The sequence below is a fragment of the Aquarana catesbeiana genome, linkage group LG05 (genome assembly GCF_042186555.1).
Source record: "Aquarana catesbeiana isolate 2022-GZ linkage group LG05, ASM4218655v1, whole genome shotgun sequence".
In the NCBI taxonomy this organism is placed as follows: domain Eukaryota; kingdom Metazoa; phylum Chordata; class Amphibia; order Anura; family Ranidae; genus Aquarana; species Aquarana catesbeiana.
The window spans coordinates 391,079,791-391,104,058 of NC_133328.1; the positions used below are offsets into that span (position 1 = coordinate 391,079,791).

General features: G+C 38.4%; 1 protein-coding gene across 5 annotated transcripts in view; it reads left to right on the plus strand.

Moving 5' to 3' along the window:
• The window catches only part of HIVEP1 (HIVEP zinc finger 1), a 243,681-nt gene that overhangs the window by 175,946 nt on the left and 43,467 nt on the right, over nucleotides 1-24,268 (plus strand). For all 5 annotated transcript variants that reach the window (XM_073631065.1, XM_073631067.1, XM_073631068.1 and 2 more), the window contains 4 exons: nucleotides 7,521-13,231; nucleotides 16,782-16,909; nucleotides 20,097-20,272; nucleotides 23,342-23,443. In XM_073631065.1, the coding sequence (XP_073487166.1) occupies nucleotides 7,521-13,231; nucleotides 16,782-16,909; nucleotides 20,097-20,272; nucleotides 23,342-23,443 (6,117 nt within the window). The remainder of the gene's footprint in view (nucleotides 1-7,520; nucleotides 13,232-16,781; nucleotides 16,910-20,096; nucleotides 20,273-23,341; nucleotides 23,444-24,268) is intronic.

Consider the following 24,268-nt stretch of genomic DNA (forward strand, 5'->3'; position numbering starts at 1 on the left):
CAGGAGGAGTGTCTGGGATGGCTATGGAGATCGTGGACATCGCTGGAGAGAGAAGGGGCTTAGGTAGGTAATTGGGGGGGGGGGGGGGGGCTGCTACACACAGAAGCTTTTTTATCTTAATGTATAGAATGCATTAAGATGAAAAAATATTCTGCCTTTACACCTCCATTAACCCCTTAGGTTCCACAGTAAGTTTAACAAGCATGCTTTACTACATCTACAGACTGATTTTACTGTTATGGGTTTAGTAACATGTTAACATTTCTAAATTTACCCTCTAACACAGAAAATCTTCACTTTTAAAAATACAGTTCTCTTTAACATGGAAAGAAAAAACTGGTGCTACTGTAAGTCCACTTCAGAAACAGAATGTATTTTGCTGTATCTTTGTACTAAGTTAAATTCCCCTTCACGGTTTATACTGTAGATTTTGTTCACTGTATGATATGGTACTATATAAAAAATTTTTGGCATAATCATCTGTTTTTTTGCTTTTCACGTGTTCAAACGAAGTATTCTTTATCATGGGATTTCAAGTGTTACGCTAATGAAACTGTATTTATCATTTGACGTAAATGTACTGCACTATAGGAACACTGTGCATTTTTTAACAATTTCATGTTTATAGGCTTTGCTGTCTGTGGCTCTGTCATATTTAATGTACGGCTCCATTAAAAAAAAAAAAAGCCAGGGAGGATAGCTGGAGATGAGACTGTTGGGAAGAAGGTAGGTGTTATAATAATGCGTGGGCTTGAGTAGGCTAGTACTGGCAGCAGTGAGAATTAGTACAACAAAAGCATTGCTGATATTTTCAATGCAGTGGTGGAATTTGTGAAGGAATCTGAGCCTGGACAGAACAGGTACTGAATGGTATGTAATGCATTGACAGAGCATGATCTTATTTTATTGTATGTATGGACTACTGAATGTCTCCTGGCTTAACTATTTGCCTTTTTATTTGCATTATAGAGACCTAAAATCTCTGCATTCAGATCCATTTTTATGAATGAGATATGATTTCCTGCCTTCTCCATTGAGCGAAGACTGATAAATATAGCACCAACAGTTAGAGATTGTACATTACCACATCTCAAACCTAAAATGACCATTTGAATAGATCTACTGCAGAACGTTGCCACAATAACTATTTTCTCTTTATGCTTTTTGACTGCAGAGCATCATTTGGCAATTGAAACCTTCTTTCATTTATTGCTGTAGACAATTACTACGCAGTTAATGAAGATAGTTTGGGTGCATCAAAGAAAACAAATACACCTCTACCAACTATGTAGTTTGTTAAATTGTCATTTGTGTTTGTCTCGCGAAAAACAAACAGTAAGCAGAAGAATGGTTTGCCCTAAGGAATAGACTTTTCTGTTGCAAATATATAGGATAACATGAGTCAGGCAGCAAAAGTAATGGAGCTTGAGTTTCTAAAGCAATTTACATTTCATAATGTACAAATCTGGAAATATCCCTGTCAGTCACAAATATTAACATCCCTGTTGCCTGTCTTCCTGTGCATTTTAAGGTTGACTGCTGCATACACATAGTTTTATTTTAGGTTTTATTATAATACCAATATTTACCATAAACAGTGTTTCTACATGATCATCCTTTAAAAAAAAAAATGTGCAAATGTTTTACGATTTTCCTTGAAAATTAATTTTTTACCTTTAAAATATTTTTGTGTTGCCCCTAAATTGCTTGTTTTTTTTTTTTTTTTGTATATATAAAAAGAAACGAAATAATTACAGATTCATATACTTGGTCCTTACACAAAGCTGGTTTCCAGTTCACCCTTCAAGCTGTATGTTAATGTGGGCAGTTTCTATCAAACCTTCTCTAGCTTAAAATGGCTGATACTCTTTAATATTAAGTTGCACTAACATAACACATAAATACAATGCTGATGATCTCAAGTTTAATGTAGAAATTTAACCCTTTGCAGACATATTTGTGAATGGTATTATTAGTATTTTAAAAATAATGTTTAATTTAGGTTTACATTTTTTTTTATATCTCTGAGGCCATTATAGTGCAACTCCAGCCATTATTTTCTTAAATTGGATAGGAAAGAAATACAACCTCAGTTAGGTTTTTGTTGTATACCGCATGTGTACACATGAATAAAGCTTACCCTCACGTTCTGAGCATGCAATTTCCCAGCAGCTGTGGTTTATTTCTAAAGATATGATAATGGAATGTGCATTTCCAAATAAACCTTTAATTTAGAGGGTGCTCCCATTGCCACAGGATTTACACAGCATTATGGGGTTTTTTTGTTTTTTTTTGAGAGAACAGAAAATGATGGCTTTCTAATAAGAGGGGGTGGGTTACTGACTCATTTAATTGTGTGAGTAAATTTTACTTTGAACACTTAAGCCATTTCAACAGTTTTTTTTTTTTTTTAACAGAGTAGCTAAGCAGAGCCTGTAAAATATTTAAGCATTTATATGCAGAATTTCAAATTTACCTGAACCCCTCACCTCCCTCCCCCCTCACCCTCTCTCACCCCCCTCACCCTCTCCCACCCCCCTCCCCACCCTCTCACACCTCCCCTTCTTCCCCTCTCACACCTCCCCTTCTTCCCCTCTCTTTGTGTATGTGTGTGTGTGTTTGTATGTGTGTTCGTGTGTAGATTATATATATATATATATATATATATATATATATATATATATATATATATATATATATATATAATCTACACAGTTGTGCTCATAAGTTTACATACCCTGGCAGAATTTATGATTTCTTGGCCATTTTTCAGAGAATATGAATGATAACACAAAAACTTTTCTTTCACTCATGGTTAGTGTTTGGATGAAGCCATTTATTATTAATCAACTGTGTTTACTCTTTTTAAATCATAATGGCAACAGAAACTACCCAAATGACCCTGATCAAAAGTTTACATACCACAGTTCTTAATACCATGTATTGCCCCCTTTAACATCAATGACAGCTTGAAGTCTTTTGTGGTATTTGTGGATGAGGCTCTTTATCTTCTCAGATCATAAAGCTGCCCATTCCTCTTGGCAAAAAGCCTCCAGTTCCTGTAAATTCTTGGGCTGACTTGCATGAACTGCACGTTTGAGATCTCCTCAGAGTGGCTTAATGATATTGAGGTCAGGAGACTGAGATGGCCACTCCAGAACCTTCACTTTATTCTGCTGTAGCCAATGACAGGTCGACTTGGCCTTGTGTTTTGGATCATTGTCATGTTGGAATGTCCAAGTACGTCCCATGCGCAGCTTCCTGGCTGATGAATGCAAATGTTCCTCCAGTATTTTTTGATATTTAATAACATACTGCATTCATCTTGCCAACAGTTTTGACCAAATTTCCTGTGCCTTTTGTAGCTCACACATCCCCAAAACATCAGCGATCCACCTCCGTACCTTTCATCAAAGGCCTTGTTGACTCCTCTCCAAATGTAGTGTTTATGGTTGTGGCCAAAAAGCTCAATTTTGGTCTCATCACTCCAAATGACTTTGTGCCAGAAGGTTTGAGGCTTGTCTCTGTGCTGTTGGCGTATTGTAAGCAGGATACTTTGTGGCATTTGCTTAGTAATGGCTTTCTTCTGGCAACTCGACCATGCAGCCCACCTTTCTTCTAAGTGGCTCCTTATTGTGCATCCTAAAACAGCCACAGCACATGTTTTCAGAGAGTCTTGAGTCACCTGAAGTTATTTGTGAGTTTTTCTTTGCATCCCGAACAATTTTCCTGGCAGTTGAGGCTAAAATTTTAATTAGTCTACCTGACTGTGGTTTGGTTTCAACAGAACCCCTAATTTTCCACTTCTTGATTAGAGTTTGAACACTGCTGATTGGCATTCTCAATTCCTTGGATATCTTTTTATATCCCTTTCCTGTTTTATACAGTTCAACTACCTTTTCCCGCAGATCCTTTGACAATTCTTTTGCTTTTCCCATGACTCAGAATCCAGAAATCCAGCACTGAATGAAAGATGCAAGGGTCTGTCAGGAGTCCACAAACGCATTGACCTTTTATACACACACACGAATTACAGGTGAAGATGGTTACCTTTTCATAGCCATTCAAACTCATTTGTGTCAACTTGTGTGGATGTTATCAGGCCAAAATCACCAGGGTATGTAAACATTTGATCAGTCATTCGGTTAGTTTCTGTTGCCATTATGATTTTAAAAGAGTAAATACAGTTGACTGATAATAAATGGCTTCAGCCAAACCCTAACCTTGAGTGAAAGAAATGTTTCTGTATTATCATTCATATTCCCTGAAAAATAGCCAAATAATCATAAATTCTGCCAGGGTGTGTAAATTGTAAACTTATGAGCACAACTGTGTGTGTGTGTATATATATATATATATATATATGTGTATATATATATATATATATGTGTATATATATATATATATATATATATATATATATATATATATATATATATATATATATAATATTCTGTTTGGTTGATTTACTAAAGGCAAGTAGAGGTTAATGAATGTGGTAAAGCTTCACTTTATAAAGAATACCTAATCACGTGCAAGGAAGGTTTGGTTCTATTGCGTACCTAAGTGGCTGCTGATTCTATGGGGTTGATTTACTAAAGGCAAGTACCCTGTTCACTTTGCAAAAGAATTTTCCTGAAAGCTTGGTGAATGTGGTGGAATAAAAAACAGCATTTTTGCTTGCACGTGATTGGATGATGGAAATCAACAGAACTTCACCACATTCACTAAGGTTTTGGGAAACTTAGTGCAACTACTTGCGTTTAGAAAATTAAACCCTGTATGTGTATGTGTGTGTGTGTGTGTGTGTGTGTATGTATGGGTGTGTGTGTGTGTGTATGTAAATTAATATAACAATTCTACACACCCCTGCTAAAATGTCAGGTTTCTGTGATATAAAAAAATGAGACAAAGATAAATCATTTCAGAACTTTTTCCACCTTTTTAATGTGACCTATAAACTGTGCAACTCAGTTGAATAACAAACTGAAATCTTTTAGGTGGAGAGAAGTAAAGATAAAAAACTAAAATAATATGGTTGAATAAGTGTGCACACCCTTAAACTAATACTATCTGAAGCCCCTTTTGATTTTATTACTGCACGGCACATCTTGACTGGCCAATATTTGTCGACTCTTCTTTGCAAAAATACTCCAAAACTGTCAGATTGTGAGGGCATCTCTTGTGTACAGCCCTCTTCAGATCACCCCACAGATTTTCAATCGGATTCAGGTCTGGTGAAGGTGAAGCCATTCCTTTGTTGATTTCATGTATGCTTTGGGTTGTTGTCATGCTGAAAGATGAAGTTCCTCTTCATGTTCAGTTTTCTAGCAGAAGCCTGAAGGTTTTGTGCCAATATTGACTGGTATTTGGAACTGTTCATAATCCCCTCTATCTTGACTAAGGCCCCTGTTCCAGCTGTGAAGAAAAACTGATCCAAAGCATGATGCTGCCACCTCCATGCTTCACTGTGGGTATGGTGTTCTTTTGGTGATGTGCAGTGTTTTTTCTTTGTGCCAAACATATGAAATTATGGCCAAAAAGTTCAACCTTGGTTTCATCAGACCATAACACATTTTCCCACATGTTTTTGGGAGACTTCAGATGTGTTTGCAAAATTTAGCCAGGCTTGGATGTTTTTCTTCATAAGAAAAGACTTCCTTCTTGCCACTCTACCCCATAGCCCAGACATGTGAAGAATACGGGAAATTGTTGTCACATGTACCACACAGCCAGTACTTGACAGATATTTCCTGTTCCATTGTATATCTAATGCCTTGGAAATTATTTTGTACCCTTCTACTGACTGATACCTTTTAACAATGAGATCCCTCTGATGCTTTGCAAGCTCTCTGTGGACCTTGGCTTTTGCTGTAGGATGCAACTAAAAATGTCAGGTAAGACCTACTAGAACAGCTGAACTTTATTTGGGGTTAATCAGAGGCACTTTAAATTATGGCAGATGTGTACTGACTCCTTTTTAACATGAGTTTGAATGTAATTGCTTATTTCTGAACACAGCAACATCCCTAGTTATAAGAGGGTGTGCAAACTTATGTAACCACATTATTTTATTTTTTTATTTTTAATCCCTCCTAAAAGATTTTAGTTTATTTTATAATTGAGTTGTACAGATTATAGGTCACATTAAAGGTGGAAAATTTTCTGAAATGATTTAGCTTTGTCTCATTTTTCTTAAATCACAGAAACCTGACATTTTAACAGGGATGTTGTAGACTTTTTATATCCATTGTATATATTAAACATGACTGTAATACATTTATATGAAACCACTTTAATATTTTCTCTAAGTATACTATATATTAAATATTCTAAAAGCATTGTTATGTGAGACAGAAAATGGGCTATAAGTTGCATTGTTTCTTCTCTCAGCCTCTGAAGGTGGGGTCTGCACAAATACTAGGTATTCTGCATCCAGTGCCTGTGGATCCTACTCCAAGAAATGGAAAATGAAGTTGCCCTGTCTTCAAAAAAATAATAAAAATCCTACATCCTCCAGTGTATGTAGTGTCACTTGCAGAATTATTTTCATTTCTTCATATAAATGCATTGGGAAAAGATCAAGTGTCCCTTCTCACCAGAAACTGCCCAACAGTCATAAATATCATTATTTAAATCCCCATTACCCAAAGACCACTTTTAGCTTTGCAATCCGCTTTGGTCCCACTGCTGCCTTTGTATGTAGTGTCTCTGGACTAACCTTGTCGTCCTGTCAGATTAGAAGTTTAAGGGTAATTCTGTTAAAAATAAAGTCACTGATGTCGTTTTTATTTTATGCATGCATGTGTCATTTACCTACTATTTATACAGATACTCCTCGTTTAACGACTGCTCAGACTTACAACCAGCTCTCCACACCTTAACGACGCGCTGTACATCATTGTGTTGTAGAGTACAGTACAGAATTTTCATTTGTGTTCTGTGCTTATGCAAATTAAAACAAAGTTATTGAGCTGGAGTTTTGTGTTTAGACCTTTTTTTTTTTTACAGTACATTACAGTAGTTAAGAATGCTTAAAATACTGATTTCTTGTGACTCCTCGTTTAACAACCAATTTGTTTAAGGACTTGGTAGTTGGAGCAGAACCTGTCGTTAAGTGAGGAGTACCCATATATCATCTCTTGGTCCAAATGCTTGGTGCAATAATTATAGCTACTGTTTATTTGCATTGTTTGCATGTATTAGCCAAAATTGTTAATTTTTGCTGCTTTAATTTGATAGAAAAGGTATAATTGGTGCCAATCCTTGGCTGAAAGGTGAGGGAGTCATTTGCCTAGGCTCAGCTTTTAAACCTTGTGAAGGTCTCAGACTCCTCAGTCCCAGCTTTCTATGCTCTCAAAGTGCTGAATTCCTGGGGTTCAGCTAAGACAGAGGTTTAAGTACTTTTGTTAGTGTATTTGCTAATAACTATTGCTAGATTATTTGTCCTTTTTTTTGTATAAAAAAGAAAATAATACCCTGGTCAATGATTTTTTTAAATTATTTTCTTTATATTTTAGAAATTGTTGCTTTTGGCTCCCGAAGTTGCCCTGACACTGTTAAAGGTGTGAAAAGGAAAAAAATAGTAACAGAAAACCACCTGAAGAAAATACCTAAGTCACCGTTAAAGAATGTCACCAAGGAGAAGCAAAGGCAAGATCTAGACTCCTACACATCATCCAGCTCTACTCCCTCAGGATCCGGTCATTCAAAAGAGAAGGAGCTTTTGCTGGTAGAACTACATAAACAAAACATCAGACAAAGCAAAGGTTCAAATTCTGAGCAAACTGGACAGTCTGCTAAGTCTGGGTTGTCAATGCAGGCTAAAAAACTGTCTGTTCCACCAGACTTATGCAACGGGAAAAGTGAAGGCTTTGATTTTGGTGGCAAAATGACTTTAATCAAGGAAACTAGTGTTTCTAGTGTATTACCAGTCTGTGAGAAAAGTGCAAATCGTAACTCAGAGAACACCAATAAGCAGTATTCATGTGCAAATTCAGCTTTCGATGTTTTATTAAAAGCAATGGAGCCTGAACTCAACACTTTGAACCAGTCTCGGGCACCTTGTGGCACTCAAACGGAAAAGCAGGGGCATAATAACAATCAAGCAGCTTCAGTAACATACATAAGTTCAAGTCCATCTTCTTTGTCTCAAAGGGAATCAAGTGCTAAATATTTACATTATCATCATAGACCTCAGAGTGGTCAGCCTTGCATGTCAATTAAACACTCTCCAAATACCCAGGGCCATTTAGGTATTAAGGAAGAACAGTGTGAGATGCAAATACCTGCTGCCTGTTCAGGGTACTCCAGTGCTCTGGACATAACCAAACATAAACAAGTTTATCATGTAGCTGTAACTTCTTCCCTAGTTAGTTCTTCAACTAATACAGTAACTCAGGTTCTTTCGCTGCCAGTAAATTCTTTATCTAATTCTTCTAATCTGTCTTTAAACTCCACATACAGTGTAACCCAAGTCGCCTCACTTATTACTGGGGAGCAAATGTGCAATATTGTTTTGAAGGATCAAAAACCTAAGAAACAAGGTAAATACATATGTGAATATTGTAACAGGGCGTGTGCAAAACCCAGTGTTCTCCTAAAGCACATTCGATCACATACTGGGGAACGTCCATACCCTTGTGTAACATGTGGATTTTCTTTCAAAACAAAAAGTAATTTGTACAAGCACAAAAAGTCTCATGCACATGCCATTAAACTTGGACTAGGTATCCGAACAGATTCTGGTGGCATGCTCCTTTCACAGGATTCTGAAAAAGCACTTTTTATTAGTTCAGATGCAGATGACAGTGGAGAAAGTGATGAGGAGTATACTTCAGAGGAAAGGCAAGAAGATCAAAGCCTTTCAAGCATGGAATTCCCAGAAAATGTAAAAATGGCATCTGCATCTGATAACATTTCACTGAAAGAAGGAAGGTCTTCCTCAAACAGCCCCGTTGCAATGTTGCAAGACAGTTCTGACAACCGAATAGAGGCAAAACTGACGGAATTACCTAAAGTTGTTGTTTATCCAGTCAGTGTTTCTCCGTTGAGAGCTGATAGCCCAAAAGTTTTAGAATCTACTTCTGAACATTTTGTAGCACAAATGGCAGAAATAAAAACAAAAAACAAGCCTTTAAATGTTTTGCGAATGTGCTCGTTAAGCGAATTAGAGCAGTCCTCTCATAAAATTTGTGAACTAGTTCAGGCTGAAAACAAACAGCCAACAAATATAACTTCTCATGCACAGCTGCAGAGACAGCAAGCTACTGATTGCTCCCAAGAGCAGCAGAGCAAATGTCTCTTAAGTCCTCGAAGTTTAGGAAGCACAGACTCTGGATATTTCTCCAGGTCAGAGAGTGCAGATCAAGCTATGACTTCTCCATCGCCTTTTGTTAAACTTTTGCCCTCCATTGAAAAAGATCTGACTAAAAATGTAAGTTCTTTGGCACACCCAGCTGTTCATGGGACAATTGTACAACCAGTATGTGTTGATAAACCACCTTCTGCTACAGGAATAATGCGGCCTCCATTAGGATCAAGAACGCTTGAAGAACGTATTTCAAAGTTAATTTCAGACAATGAAGCATTGGTTGATGACAAACAACTAGACAGTGTGAAGCCAAGAAGAACCTCATTGTCGAGAAGAGGCAGCATTGATTCACCAAAGTCTTACATATTTAAAGATTCCTTCCAGTTTGATCTAAAACCCCCAGGAAGACGTACAAGTTCCAGTTCTGACATACCAAAGTCCCCTTTCACACCAACGGACAAGTCCAAACAAGTTTTTTTTCTTTCTGTTCCTTCACAATACCCTTCCATTGACTGTTTACCAATTACAAGAAGCAATTCAATGCCCACAACAGGGTATTCAGCTATCCCCCCTGTAATTCCAGCTTCCCATCCTCTCCGAGGAAGCCAGTCATTCGATGACAAAATAGGTACTCTTTATGATGATGTGTTTGTTTCAGGACCACCTATGCCCCAGCAAACTGTTCATCCCCGCACTCTTGTTAGACAGGCTGCTGTTGAAGACTCATCAACCACTGAACATTGTGGTCTGGGACCTGCTCGATCGGTTGATGAAAGTTATCCTACAAGCAAATCCTTGCAGGATGTCTTGCTGCCTAGAAGTAAATCTTTTGTGCAAGGGTCTAGTTTAGACAAAATGAAAAAAACACATCAGGGCCGTGGTACAATGTTTGAATGTGAAACATGTAGAAATAGGTACAGAAAGCTAGAGAATTTTGAAAACCATAAGAAGTTTTACTGTTCTGAGTTACATGGACCAAAGAGCAAAACTATAGCTCGAGAAACTGAGCATAGCACAACTTCAACTATTTCTCAGCCTCAAATTCTTCATTATAGAGTTGGTACTTCAACTGGAACTTTGGAACAGCCACTGCTTATCCGGAAACGAAGAAAGATGAAAAGTGTAGGTGATGATGATGAACCCCAACAAAGTGAATGTCGTCTAACTCCAGAAAATATGGAACCTCTGAAAAATGTAGCTAGCACAAAATCCTCATCTACTATCACAATTTTAGGCTCACAATCATGTACTGTTTCAAGTCCTCAAATACAGTTGGTAGCAAGAAACACAGAAACAAATACTGATATGAAGGTGCTTGGAGTAGACAAGAACACAAACTTCATTTTAACAGAAAAAGTAGAACTTAAATGTCAGGGAACTTGTATTTCAGTAATTCAACACACAAATTCATTGAGTAGACCCAACTCATTTGAGAAATCAGAATCTGTTGAAAGAGTTTCGCCGGTACCATTTTATGAACATCAGAAGTGTAATGTAAAGAATCCCCTGAATACAGTTAATATTCAAGAAGAAAAACCCCATTATGCCTCTCATAGCTCCTTGGGTGGATCAGTTGACACATCAAAAACAGAAGTCCATGAAAGCCAACAAAGTGCACTTACAGAAAGAACAGCATCAGCTCCTCAATCTCGTCTGGTTCGCCAACATAACATTCAGGTTCCAGAGATATTGGTTACAGAGGAACCAGAAAAAGATCCAGAAGCTCAAGGAAATGATCAAGAACCTCAAGAAAAATTTAGCTGGCCACAACGCAGTGGAAGTCTTTCCAGTTTGCCTACCGAAAAACTCCCTCCCAAAAAGAAAAGAATTCGTTTGGCTGATCTTGATAACTCATCTGCTGAATCAAGTTTTGAGTCTACCTATTCAAGAAGCCTGAGCCGAGAGAGCAGTTTATCCCGTGCCTCAAGTTTTTCAGCTTCATTTGACAAAGAAGAGACTTCAAAAACTGAGAGTTTCTCAAAAACAGATAGTATAAACAAATCTTCAGAGTTCCTTACAATTCCAACAGGTTTAAATGCGTTTGGAGTTCCAAGGGAAATGAGGAGAGCTGCATCGGAGCAAATAAACTGCACACAACCTTCAATGGAAGTCTCAGACTACAGAAGTAAATCATTTGACTGTGGCAGCATGTCTAGATCAAGATCTATGTCGCCAACTAATATTATGACTTCAAGATCATCTTTTGTGTGCAGAACAAATACTGGACATGTTCCCCTGTTAGAAAGGAGGAGAGGACCACTTGTAAAACAGATATCTTTAAATATTGCAGAAACTGGTGTTGCTACTTCTAAACCCAAAGTCCATCAGTCAGAAACACCTGTATTGTCACAAAGCATGCATGCAGTAAACAGATCATTAATGGAATTTACAGTGTGCCCAAAAGAATTCTCTAAGCAAAAACTTGTAACCGACAAACATTTTTCAGCTGAAACCTCAAAGCTTGCTCTGCATAATGACGTCAATGTTTCAATAAATGCAACTAATACGAACTTATTTAAAGATTTAACCGTTGGAAAGCAAAGCATGTTGCAAATTGACGTAAAAGAGAAGTATGTGTCTCACAATAAGAAGGAAGGTAAAACAAGTTTTGCTCCCAAATATCAACTTGAATGTCAGAAAATCCAAGAGAACCAGTTTTGTGCTTCAAAACCAATTGCAATGATTTTGCCAAATAGCTCTTCTGAAGACAATAGACTTAGTAGCACATCTTGGAATTTAAAGACTGATACTACAGACAGTAGACCCAGTATATGTATGACCATGCAAAAACAAGGCAAACTGTATTGTAATTTACAAACCACACATTCAATAGTTGTTCCAGTTCATAACTACAGCAATTCTCTATATTACGGGTTTCCTCCAATTACTTCTCTCCCTGAGATTTTAGTAACACAAGACCATGGGAATCAAATGATTTTTAAAGCCAGTTCAGGTACTGTGACAGAGAAGGAACAGATGCCAAAGCCTAATGAGGAGCCCAGCAGACCTCCTGTAAGCTCTCCCAAAAACGCAGAAAGTTGTCTTCCACGATCTGCACCTCAAAAAGCACCAGTAGCTGGCCTAGTCCCTCAGCAAGAGACTTCAGCCTCAAGCAAGCGAATGCTTTCACCAGCCAATAGTCTTGATATTGCTATGGAGAAACAGCAAAAGCGTGTAAAGGATGAAAGTGGGGCTGCAAGTAATACTAGTGGTCAGCAAGTGCATTTGATGAGCATGAATGCTATGGAGCCTGGTAAACAAAGAAAGCCAATGCTAGTAAGACAGTTTTGCACTACAGACCCAGGTGAAAGCTTTGATAAGGATGTTAATCCTGGAAAGTATAGCCCCAAAGATCGATCTTTGGGGTCACAGATCACCAGCTTCCATTCCTCTGCAAAACCCATTTCCGATGTGAAAGAAACAATTGAATGTGAGAAAAATAAATCTCCTGAACGTTCTGGTCCTAGTGTAAGAATGTCGCCAGAACCTTCTACCAGCACTCAAGCATGCTCTTTGAAGCCTGCATATAGTAGCCAAGAGAGGTCATCTGTTAATACTAAAGCAGTTAATATTCAAGGCCAAATAAAACTTGGTGCAGCAATATCAGTGGTAAATGCAGGGGATATGCATAGGCTGTCTTTTCCAAGCCTGAAAACATCAACAAGTTTCACATGGTGTTACCTGCTGAAGAGGAAGCCAATCCATCTTCCACAGAATGACCAAAAGACATCTGCCTATGCTTCCTGGACTATCGGTTCTAATAATCCAAACCCACTTGGATTACCCACCAAAGTGGCTCTGTCGCTGTTAAATTCAAAACAGAAGTGTGAGAAGTACATGTTTACTTCAGTGAAAACCTCTTACGCTAGGCATGACATCCTGGTGTATTCAAGCAAATGGAAAAGAAATGCGAAAGAGGTAATAAAATAATTATGTGAGGATCAATATAAAATATTATTCAGCCCAACTCAATTCAACTCAATATGTGAATCTACAGGAGAGAGTAGGAACCTTAAGGCCTCATTCACATATTTGCATTAATTAGTTTCATTTGTTTTGCAGCAAAGCACACATGATGAGAATGTGCAGTAAAAATGCATGTCTTTGTTCATCAATGGGTGTAATAGAAATGTGCATTTTTACGTGCAAAGATTTTATTGGGGGCCATTAAAATTACAGCTTCTTTCTACTCTTAGTAAAAAGTAGATCTATGATTATAATCCCTCTAAATACCACAATATTGCCAGAAGGATATGTCCTCTTCCTCTACCTATATTTTTTGCTCTAGCATCTCCAATTTCAGAGGCGAAATTTGGACCATTAAAGGACAGCTGTACTTATCTTCTGTTATCCTTAGTAAACTCCCCCAGCTCCCTTTCCATATCACATATATAAATTACCTGTCCCTGCATAAGTGGTGGACTGCTTTCCATAGAAATAAATGAAGGTTGTACCACTCCTACGGAGCAGGGGCAAAGCCTGACTGGTTGGTTGAATTTTTAAGAAAATGCTGCACAGCAAAGATCTCACGGCGGGGACAGGCATGTGTGAGAGTTGGAAAGGGTTACAGGGGAAGGACATCAAAGACTAAGGATAACTGTACTAAAAGTACACTTGTGAGATGGAGAACCTGTATTTCTTAAAAATCAAGTGAAGTGAAGGGAAAAATCCCTCACTATGCAATTACCCAGAGATCAGGAGGAAGTAACAAACTGCGCTAGCCAAGACGGTAAATTTCAGTCAGATATCCTGACAAACTAATGATAACTTGTATAAAGAACCATTTCATTAAAGTGGCTCTAAAGCCTGGACATTTTTTTACCTTAAAGTGATATTAAAGGCTTTTTTTTTTTTTAAATAACAAATATTTCATACTTACCTGCTCTGTGCAGTGGTTTTGCATAGATCAGCCCCGACCCTCCTTTTCTCGGGTCCCTTGCGTGCACTCTTGGCCCCTCCCTCCTTCCGAGTGCCCCCGGGGCACCCAAGCAGGCTGATTCCCAAGCCGTGGCTCTGTGTGTCCATTCACACACAGAGCCGCGGCTGACCCTTCCCCCTCTCTCTCCTAATTAGCTCACTGGCTGTGATTGACAGCAGCCAATGAGGTGGGAGAGTCTCTGGATCGAGATGGGGCTCAGGTAAGTATTTGGGGGGGCTGCTGCACACAGAAGGTTTTTAACCTTCATGCATAGAATGCATGAAGGTAAAAAACCATGAGCCTTTAGAATCACTTTAATGCATTCCCTGCGTGCCATCTCAATCTAGCACCCTGCCCTTCTGCAGGGGCTCTCTCACTCTAACTTAAATTCTGTGAGCAGAGAGCAGAGGACAAGGCTCAGTTGCACTGTGTGTATCTATAGATGCACACAGCTCATCTCTGGATCAGGCCCTCATGTCTACCCCTATAGCAAGCAGTTTGCTATGGGGGCAGACACAGAAGAGGAGAAGCAGACAGCTGGTGCGTGGACCGCAGAAGAAAAATGTTTATTTTAATTTAAAAAAATTACAAAAACTTGAACTTTTTCTTCTGAATATGCTGAGTTAATGTCTATGTGTGTGGACGTGTTAGCTTTTATGTTTAAATATTTTTTATCCATCAGCTGTGATTGTAAGTATCCAGCATATTTTTAAAAATATGTCGTAACAATAATTTTGCTTTTGTACAGGGTTTCCTCATGCTAAAAATTTGTTATGACCGTGGATTTTGCATTCAATTCTAAGTCTCTAATTGCGAATTGTTAGTATGCAATTCAAAATAATGGCTCACAATATTTTAGGCTGATTTTCTTAAAAATACTGTATTTACAATCGCATTAATTATGATTGGACATATTTTCAAGTTCAATATCTCTATTAAACTTTTGTTTTTGCATTTTCAATATTAGATGTGTTTGAAAAAATTTGAGAGCCATTTTCAGTAAAGCCTACAGTATATGTATGTTCCAATACAAAGAGCACCTCCAAAAGGCAACTAAGGGCATTGAGGATACATTTATTGTATGTAAGGCATTTAGTCCAATCTTTAACCACTTACGAACCAGCCACTGTCGTTATACGTCAGTATTATGATGTAGAATACCGGGGTTATGGCAGCACATAGCTGCCATAACCCCGGTATTTTCTTCAACAGTGGGCGGTCCTCTTTCAGATAAAAGTGGTCTCCGTGGCGGATTCGCCGCGAGATCACTTTTGTCGGTGACGGGATAGGTGCCACACCTCCCGCTGCCCTCCGGTCGCCTCCGCCGCTACTGGAGCCCCTGGTAGCAGCGGAGACGATCCATTCCTCTCCCCTCAGTAGCATGGAGCCCAGTGAGGGAAATATGGCCCCCGTTAAGCTCCATAACATTGGATGATGGAAGCCCAATGCTCTTTGGGAAAAAAATACTTTTACACTTAAATGCAATAATTAAAAAAAATGTGACATCTGAGGTCTTTTTGACCCCAGATCTCACAATAAAGAGGTCCTGTCATGTTTTTTTTTTATTACATTCCTTGTAACATGAATAAAAGTGACCCACTTTTTTTTTTTTTTTTAGAAAAAAAGGACAGTTAAAAAAAAAAATAGTATAAACAATAATAAAAAATATTTTTTAAGTACCCCGTACCGCTAAACTCGCACACAGAAGCGAACGCATACGTAAGTTGCAAACCACACATGTGAGGTATCGCCGCAGTCACTAGAGCGAGAGCAATAATTCTAGCAAAAGTCCTCCTTTGTAATTCAAAACTGGTAACCTGTAGAAATTTTAAACTTCACCTATGGAGATTTTTAAGGGTAAAAGTTTGTCGCCATTCCACGAGCGGGCACAATTTTGAAGCATGACATGTTGGGTATCAATTTACTCGATGTAATACTATCTTTCACACTATAAAAAAAATTGGGCTAACTTTACTGTTGTCTTATTTTTTAATTTAAAAAAGTGTATTTAAAAAAACAAACATTGAGCTTGTAAGACCGCTGCGCAAACACGGTGTGACATAAAGTATTGCAACAACTACCATTTTATTCTCTAGGGCAGGGATATGCAATTAGCGGTCCTCCAGCTGATGAGGCATAGCAAGACTCTGACAGCCACAAGCATGACACCCAGAGGCAGAGGCATGATGGGACTTGTAGTTTTGTAACAGCTGGAGGTCCGCTAATTGCATATCCCTGCTCTAGGGTATCTGAAAAAAAAAATATATATAATGTTTGGGGGTTCTAAGTAATTTTCTAGCAAAAAAAAAAAAATTATTTTAACTTGTAAACAAGTTTGAAAAATAGGCCTGGTCCTTAAGTGGTTAAAATAAACAGAAGATATTTGATCTGATGTAAGTGTGCAAAGCCATATCTGAAATTTTTTTTTTTTATCTCACAACTGGATTGTTAATTTGGAATTTGTGTGTTTGTAACTGCAAATATCACGTTAATGTATGTCATGCATATTTATTAGAAGTTACAGTTAACCTTTTTTCTGTCATGATATAGTCATCTCAAAGCCAGTCTTCAGTAAATCAACTTGAAGGTCAGAAAACTGCAGAAGCAAGTATTGAACAAGAGAAGGAAATTTTCCAAAATCGAAATGAGCCAAGAAGAGTGAAAATTTTTGATGGAGGGCAAGTATTTCTCTCTCTCTCTCTCTCTCTCTCTCTCTCTCTCTCTCTCTCTGTATGTGTGTGTATATATATATATATATATATATATAAAATTACTTTCGCGTATAATGCACATTTTTTGGTATGCGTGCTAAACATGTAGATATTACATAGGATTTGGTAAAGATTAGAGTTGCTACACACGACCTAATCTCATTGATAATTGCTAACTTGGTGGTTCATGCTACATTACACTTTTCTCCCAGCTTGTCCGCTGGAAGCGATCAATGCAAGTGCTAATACCTCCCTTCATTGAGATATGTGATAGGCACAAGGGAATGACTTTGCTACTGATAAAACACACATGTCAGGATAAAAATAGGTGGGCTCCTTGTGAAAATTCTTGTTGCTTGGATGTATTTGCTTATTGCCTGAATCACTAATCCACAATAAGCATGCCACAAGTGGTGTCAGCGTAAAATCAGAAAGCCTGCTCTGCAAAATTAATCTGTGTCAATGACTGAAGATAGAGGGTGAGTGTGATAGCTGGGCAGCTTTCATTTTCAGAAGGAGATAGGAATGCGAGCCCCATTTTTTTAAAATTAATTTCAAAATGGGTGAGTGGAAGGAGTGTGTACTGTAATGAGAAGCTGCTAGGCCTGTCAAGTACTTTAAGAGACCCCATAGACTTATTGCAGTAGGTGACAATGACTACATTTTTGTTTGTTTTTTTAACCTCCTTGGCGGTATGATTATTTCGGATTTTAGGTGCTGAAAGCGGTACAATTATTTTGCATGGAAATTTGGCGTTTTATATTGTAGGTCTGTAAATCTTAACAATAACACACTTAAATCTGTCCAAACCAGAGTCTAGTAGATATCCCGGGTATGATAAAGTTTGAAACACAAAAACATAAATTATAATATAATAAATAAAAATAAATGATAAAAAAAAAAATAGTAATAAAATAAATTTCCCCACAATTCACTATCGCTCAATTCTGCAAGTGTTCTAATTTACTATCGCTGTTTTCTAGCTGGTCTAAAGCCACTTTTGACGTAAAGGGACACTTTTTGGTTGCTATGGACAATCTCCAGTTTCCAGGCAGAAAGAACAGTGTATATCATGTAAAACTGCATGCAGGGCATGGGCCAAAGCACTGGGGACAAAAGGGATGTGAAATCATTTCATACAGTACTGTAATCTGTAAGATTACAGTACTGTATGTGTTATGATTTTTACTTTTTTTTTAATTTGCCGCCAGGCTCCGCCCCCGTGCGTCGCGCCGCTCGCAGGGAACGGAGCCTGGCACGGAGAGGCTTTGGAGGAGGACGGAGCCCTCGGACACTGCGGGTGACATCGCAGGATCTCAGGGACAAGGTAAGTAACGCCGCCCCAGGATCCTGCAATGCGATCCCGAGTGTGGCTCGTGGTTACCGCTAATGGTCCTGAATTTTAACCCCGAGCCACACTCGGGAAAACCGCCAGGGAGGCTACTGGTAATTAATATTGTATTTCTGCATCATCATTGTGCATTCAGAGTGTGGAAGAAGCAAGTTAGAAAACCATGCAGTTGGCAAGATGAGGCATCTTAAAGCTGAACTCCGGGCACAAAAGATTGAAATATACTCCTCAAAAACCACAAAGGATATAAATCTAATTTGTTTGCATTAAATGCCTTTGGAAACCTGGAAATTGCCTTGTAAAAATAGCACTGATATCACTGAACTACACTTTGTGCCTCTACAGAGAGCAGGGCTGTGGTAGGCACCCAGCAGATCACCCACTTCTAGCTGCCTGCAGAAAATTACTACTCATAGTACACCAAGATTAGTAAGACCAGTAAGAATACACGCACCTCTCACATATAAGCAATATTTTCTTATCCTGGAGTTCAGCTATATTTATTTATTTATTAATTGCAAACATAGGTCTCGGTATAGTTTTCATTCACTAGTACATTGGATCATGTGACCTGGAACAAGGAAGTCGATCTCCTTATCAGGGCGCAAAATTTCAAGTCCTGATCTACTAGCCAGGCCTCAAGGGTTACTCACCACCAGTTGCCCCACCCAACCCTGTCCCTGCCCCTCCCCTCCCTGCCCCGCCCCTAATTCCACTCCTAAACACAGCCTCATAAATTATCTCAGGAAATTACACTTAAATGTTTTATGCAGAATTAAGTTATAAAAATAAATATTAACAACAACTTTATCTGTGCCCACCAATGCAGCCTGCCTGTGCCCACCGATGCAGCCTGTGTCCACCATGCAGCCCAGCTGTGCAGGGTAGGAGACGAACAGGAGAGCTGCCTGGATCAGAGAGCAGGGAACACATCGATAACCGTTTACATTTCAATTGCTGTGTTCCTGCCCGCCGCTCAATGTCACATACAGCCCGGCCCGGGGAACTGGCCCATAGTAATGAATGGGTGTATGTGGCTGTATGCAGGTTTACACTGCTAGTTGCGTAAAAGCATGCATGTGTACAACCCTATACACAGTTTGCAATCAGGGGCATAGAGCTTTAAGCATGTGCAGGTTTATGCAAGTAGCAGCATAAACACACATGCAGCTACTTATTGCAGAGAGCCGCTGTACACAGTAGTTGTTTATCTTGGATGCAGAAAATACATCCACAATTTACTTTGTATGTCTCATGTGCATATCAGCTCTGATTCAAACAGGGATATAATGACATCTTTTCCAGTGTGGCGTTATATTTCAAAGTCTTTTTATTTGATGTGAGACTTGCATAGCTTGTCCTTTCATACCTATAAAAAATCATAGAATCCTAGTACAAGTGATGCCTAATTCTCTTCGATTTGTCAGTCTTGCATGTCCAAAGAAGGCATTTGTTTTATTGTATGGAGCTTATCTTCCCTGGAAATACACTAAAACCTTATGTTGCACTACCCAGTTCTCTGGTTGCTAGAAATCCACAGGCACATGCAAACTCCTAGTGTATTACATATTTAGGCTTTCAGCAAATCACTCAGGACTTGTTAGTAGTTGTTATGTAAAATATACAGCAATACTATTTTTATTATTTAGTAAACAAAATACTATTTTTGACATTTGAAATTGTCAACATTTATTTAAATGTAGTTTTCCCTGAAATAAAGTCGCAAAAATTAGTTACATTTCGGCTTAGAAAAAACTTGTTTCAGTAGCTAGTTATTAAATGTAGTATTAATATTCCTGGTAGGTATAAGTCAAATGAAGAGTATGTGTATGTGCGAGGTAGAGGAAGAGGAAAATATATTTGTGAAGAATGTGGAATAAGATGCAAGAAGCCCAGCATGTTAAAGAAACACATTCGTACGCACACAGACCTCAGGCCGTACCACTGCAACTACTGTAACTTCTCCTTCAAAACAAAAGGTACGCAGTCTACATCCTCTACTGTTGTTTTTTTCACATTACTTTATTTTATCCCAAACTTTTTTTTTTTTTTTTAAAGGTGTAATTTTATTGTACACAAAGAACAAGAAAACACAAGCAAATATAATGGAGCAAACAGTGCTCAATTATTGCTGTGCAAAAGGCACAATATATCCATTCAACATACATGGATTAATATAAAAGTAACAATTAATTATCCCAAACTTGGGCCAGACGTGTGCTACTGCCACAGCCTTTGCCTGCAGTTCTGCTGTTAATGACAACTGGATTTTGCCAGCTTCATAGATCACATAGGTACACTGTGGCAGTTGTATATTTCTTTGTGAAGACTACACTCTACAATTAGTACTTCTTGTCACCTTCTATTTCTACAAACATCCAAAATAAATGTGCACAATACCATGCAGACACATTTAAGTTTGTCTTTTTGATGTTTCAGTAACAAATACCAACTAACATTACAAACTTCATTCTCCTTGTTTTTTGGTAGCCATCGCTTCCACCTGCTGGATGACTTCATTAATACATGTGCACCATCACAAGGAATCTTAAACTGATGACATGTAGGCTTACCTCTGCACTAACTATGGAGAAAAATAAGGCATGAGACAACACTTTTCATATGCAACCACTACATTTCATTTAGGGCTTACCCACAAGCTTTCGTTTGCATTGTTTATTGCATTTTTTTTTTTTTACTTTGTTTGAAAGGCTTCTTTTCAAATGAACTTTGATGGGAAGGTACAGTTTAACATACAGTGCAGCAAGCATTACCTTTTTCATAAAAAATACATGAAATTTGCTAGAAAAACAGTGCACTGGCACTTTAGAATGCTGAAGGAAATAGAGAAGAAAAAGCAGGGATGACTGTACTGCAGCCTTAAAACCAAACACCGGTCACAAATAACCTGCACACAGGTTTTTAACAGCAAAACAAACAAAAAACTCCCAGCGCAATAAGTTTTTGGATTCCAGTATATATATTGCCTGCTCCAAAAAGTGCAACAATGCACTCACTCACTCACATGAGCAGCCATGGGGTAGTAAAAGCAGGTGGGTAGGGATGCGGTTTTATATTCCCCATCCCAGCCCCCCCAGCTGCAGCCAGTATTACAACCCATGTTGCGTTTGAGTGCCAATACCACCACCGATTGTGATTCATTCAAGTGAATGCCACAACTGGATGCAATGCTTGTGGTTGCAGCGCAGTGATTTGGCCTTTATAGGGTTAAAAAAGAGGCAACATTAAACTAGGTAAAGAAAATTAAGCCTTGTTTGCTAATCCTCAAAATTCCCATGAGGAGAAAGTTGTTTCCTTTTTTGTTCTTAGACCCCTTTTACACTGGGGCCGTTTTAGTGGCGCTTTTCTGCCGCTAGCGGGCGCTTTTAACCTCTCCAAAGAAGGGGTTAAAAATGCCTGTGTTGCGGCGCTTCCGAATCGCTTTTCAGGCGCTTTTGGAATTCATTTCAATGGGCAAGACATTTTAGGAGCGGTGTATACACCGCTCCCAAACCGCCCAAAGATGCTGCTTGCAGGGCTTTTCCTAACGTCCTGCAAGCGTACCACCCCAGTGTGAAAAGACACACTGAAATTAATGGGAAGCGGTTTTCAGGCGCTATTTAGAGGATGTTTCTAGAGCTAAAATGCCTAAAAACCGCCTCAGTGTTAAAGGGGTCTTATTGTCAGCAGACCTCATGACAAATGTGCTGTGAATGACATTTTAAAATAAAATATTTATTTGTTAAATAAATCTAAGCAAAGCAGAATCAAAGTTCATGCTGGCTAATGGTTAACGCTTATGCAAATCTGATGAGCTTCAGATGCGTTCCAGAGCGCATAGATTCACACGTCAAGTGAAATAATATTGTTTTTTTATGAAGGCTATTAACATGTATACGGTGCAATTCTGATGGGTGATTTTAAGCTCCTTAGACTATTAAAATCATGTTACAATCGCAGCTGTCAAGCACAAATCGTACCACAAATTTGCACTCCAAACCGCATGAAAATCGCACTACATCGCACCACATCCAGTGTGAGCCTAGGCTGAATGAGGTGGAAATAATCTCATACTGGAAGTAAATCTCACTGACCAATTCAAAATCCTCTTTTAGGCCTGATTCACACTTGTGCAGGTTGCAGTTTGCATTGTGCAGGTGCATTTTGCGTTTTTCAGTACACATCTTTAAACCATTGAAGTCTATGGAACTGAAAAAACAGAAAAAACTATGGCCTTTTCCATAAAGTGCACAGATGTGAACTACATCCATAGGAAACCATGTTAAATGGACTGTAGTGTGTTTCTGCAAAACTGAAAATGCACTAAAAAATGAATAGGTGTGAACCAAGCCTTAACAGGAGAATTTCTGATTCATTGCTTTAGCTATACTACACCAGTTTTCTTTGCCCCATATTGGCTAAAGACAATAGATTTTTTGTCATTTTTGAGCACACTGTAATACATGCTTCTTATAAATTGTTATAGTTTGAGAGTGTGATCGTTTTGCTATACATTAATGTATTCTCTAAAAGCTGAACTCCAGGCATGATATATTTTACTTGCATTTGGCCAGCTTGGCACAATTATGCATACGTGATACCCAATCTGCCTCTGTGAAAGTTGTAAATCATTGTAGTAGCCCATGCCTTCTGTATAGTAAACTCATAGGCTTGCTTGATTGGCACTGCTGCCATTCGCAGGACGCCTTGCATTTTTCTTAGTGAATGAAAAGAGTTCCCTGGATGAGATTGAGAAGAGAGGCAGTAAAGTCATGATCTCCACCTTGTCCAACCAGAGAGCGCTTTTTATTTAGTGTGAAAAATGCATGGCATTCCCCGAATGGTGACTCGACACAGCACCCAAGAGGATCATGACCATCACTGTGGTAGCTCAGGTTATTACAGTGATTTACTGCTTCTCCAAAGGCAACCAGGTATCACATATGCATACTTACAGTACATTGTGCCAAGCTAGCTAAATGTAAATATGCAAAATATATCATTGCTGGAGTATATTTTTATAATAATTCTAATATATGTTCTTTTAGGCAATTTGACAAAACACATGAAATCCAAGGCTCACAGCAAGAAGTGTATGGATATGGGAATAGTAGTTGGGCCAGTAGATGATCAGGATACAGATGATTCTGGTAAGTTAATTTATCTATTTATTCTCAAAATACCCTGAAGCAATCCCAACGGATAGCGTACAAGCTGACACCCTTTCATTGATAAAAAAACAAAACCTTGGGCCAAAAGCTTATCAATGAATTATTAATTCCCTCTTCTTCTACATGACTCATTACTTCACACTATTAGAGAATATAATGACAGTCTGAGAAACAGATTAACATCTGTTGTGAAGGAAGATAGTGACACCATTATGTTGTATTTCATATACAGCATCGTTCCTAACTTGGCTTTGATTTTAAAAAAATGTAATTCATATTTAATTCTTATGGTACAAGGACAGTGAAATAAACTTAATAATGGCAAATGGACATAATTAGCTGTGCTAAAAAAAGGAAGAGAAAAAGCAAATATGTTTAGTAGATAGTTAGCTAACTGTTATTGATCTTATGTCAGGATATGGAAAGATGGTTAAGAACTTTAAAGATTCCTTTCAAGCACCAACTACATGAAGATGTGCCCAGCTGTTATGCTTATTGCAGTGTAATCCACATAAATAGGATGTGCTCCTGTTCAGATGCTTTGCATTGTGCTTGATAAAAGAGCCAAGTGTACATATACTGGGGAATTAAAGTGGTTGTAAACCCTTACATATACCCAGTGAAGTGACTGGCCTTCGGCGATACACAGTCTTCTTTTCTCTATAGCTATTTAAAGTGCTAAATTTATAACATGTGTCTAAGAGTTCAGAAGAAAGGGGGTGGAGAGCTGAAGCTACACTCTGCAGAGCTCTGTGAGGAGAGCTCTGAGAGCTGATTGGATGGAAGAGACACACCCCCTTCACA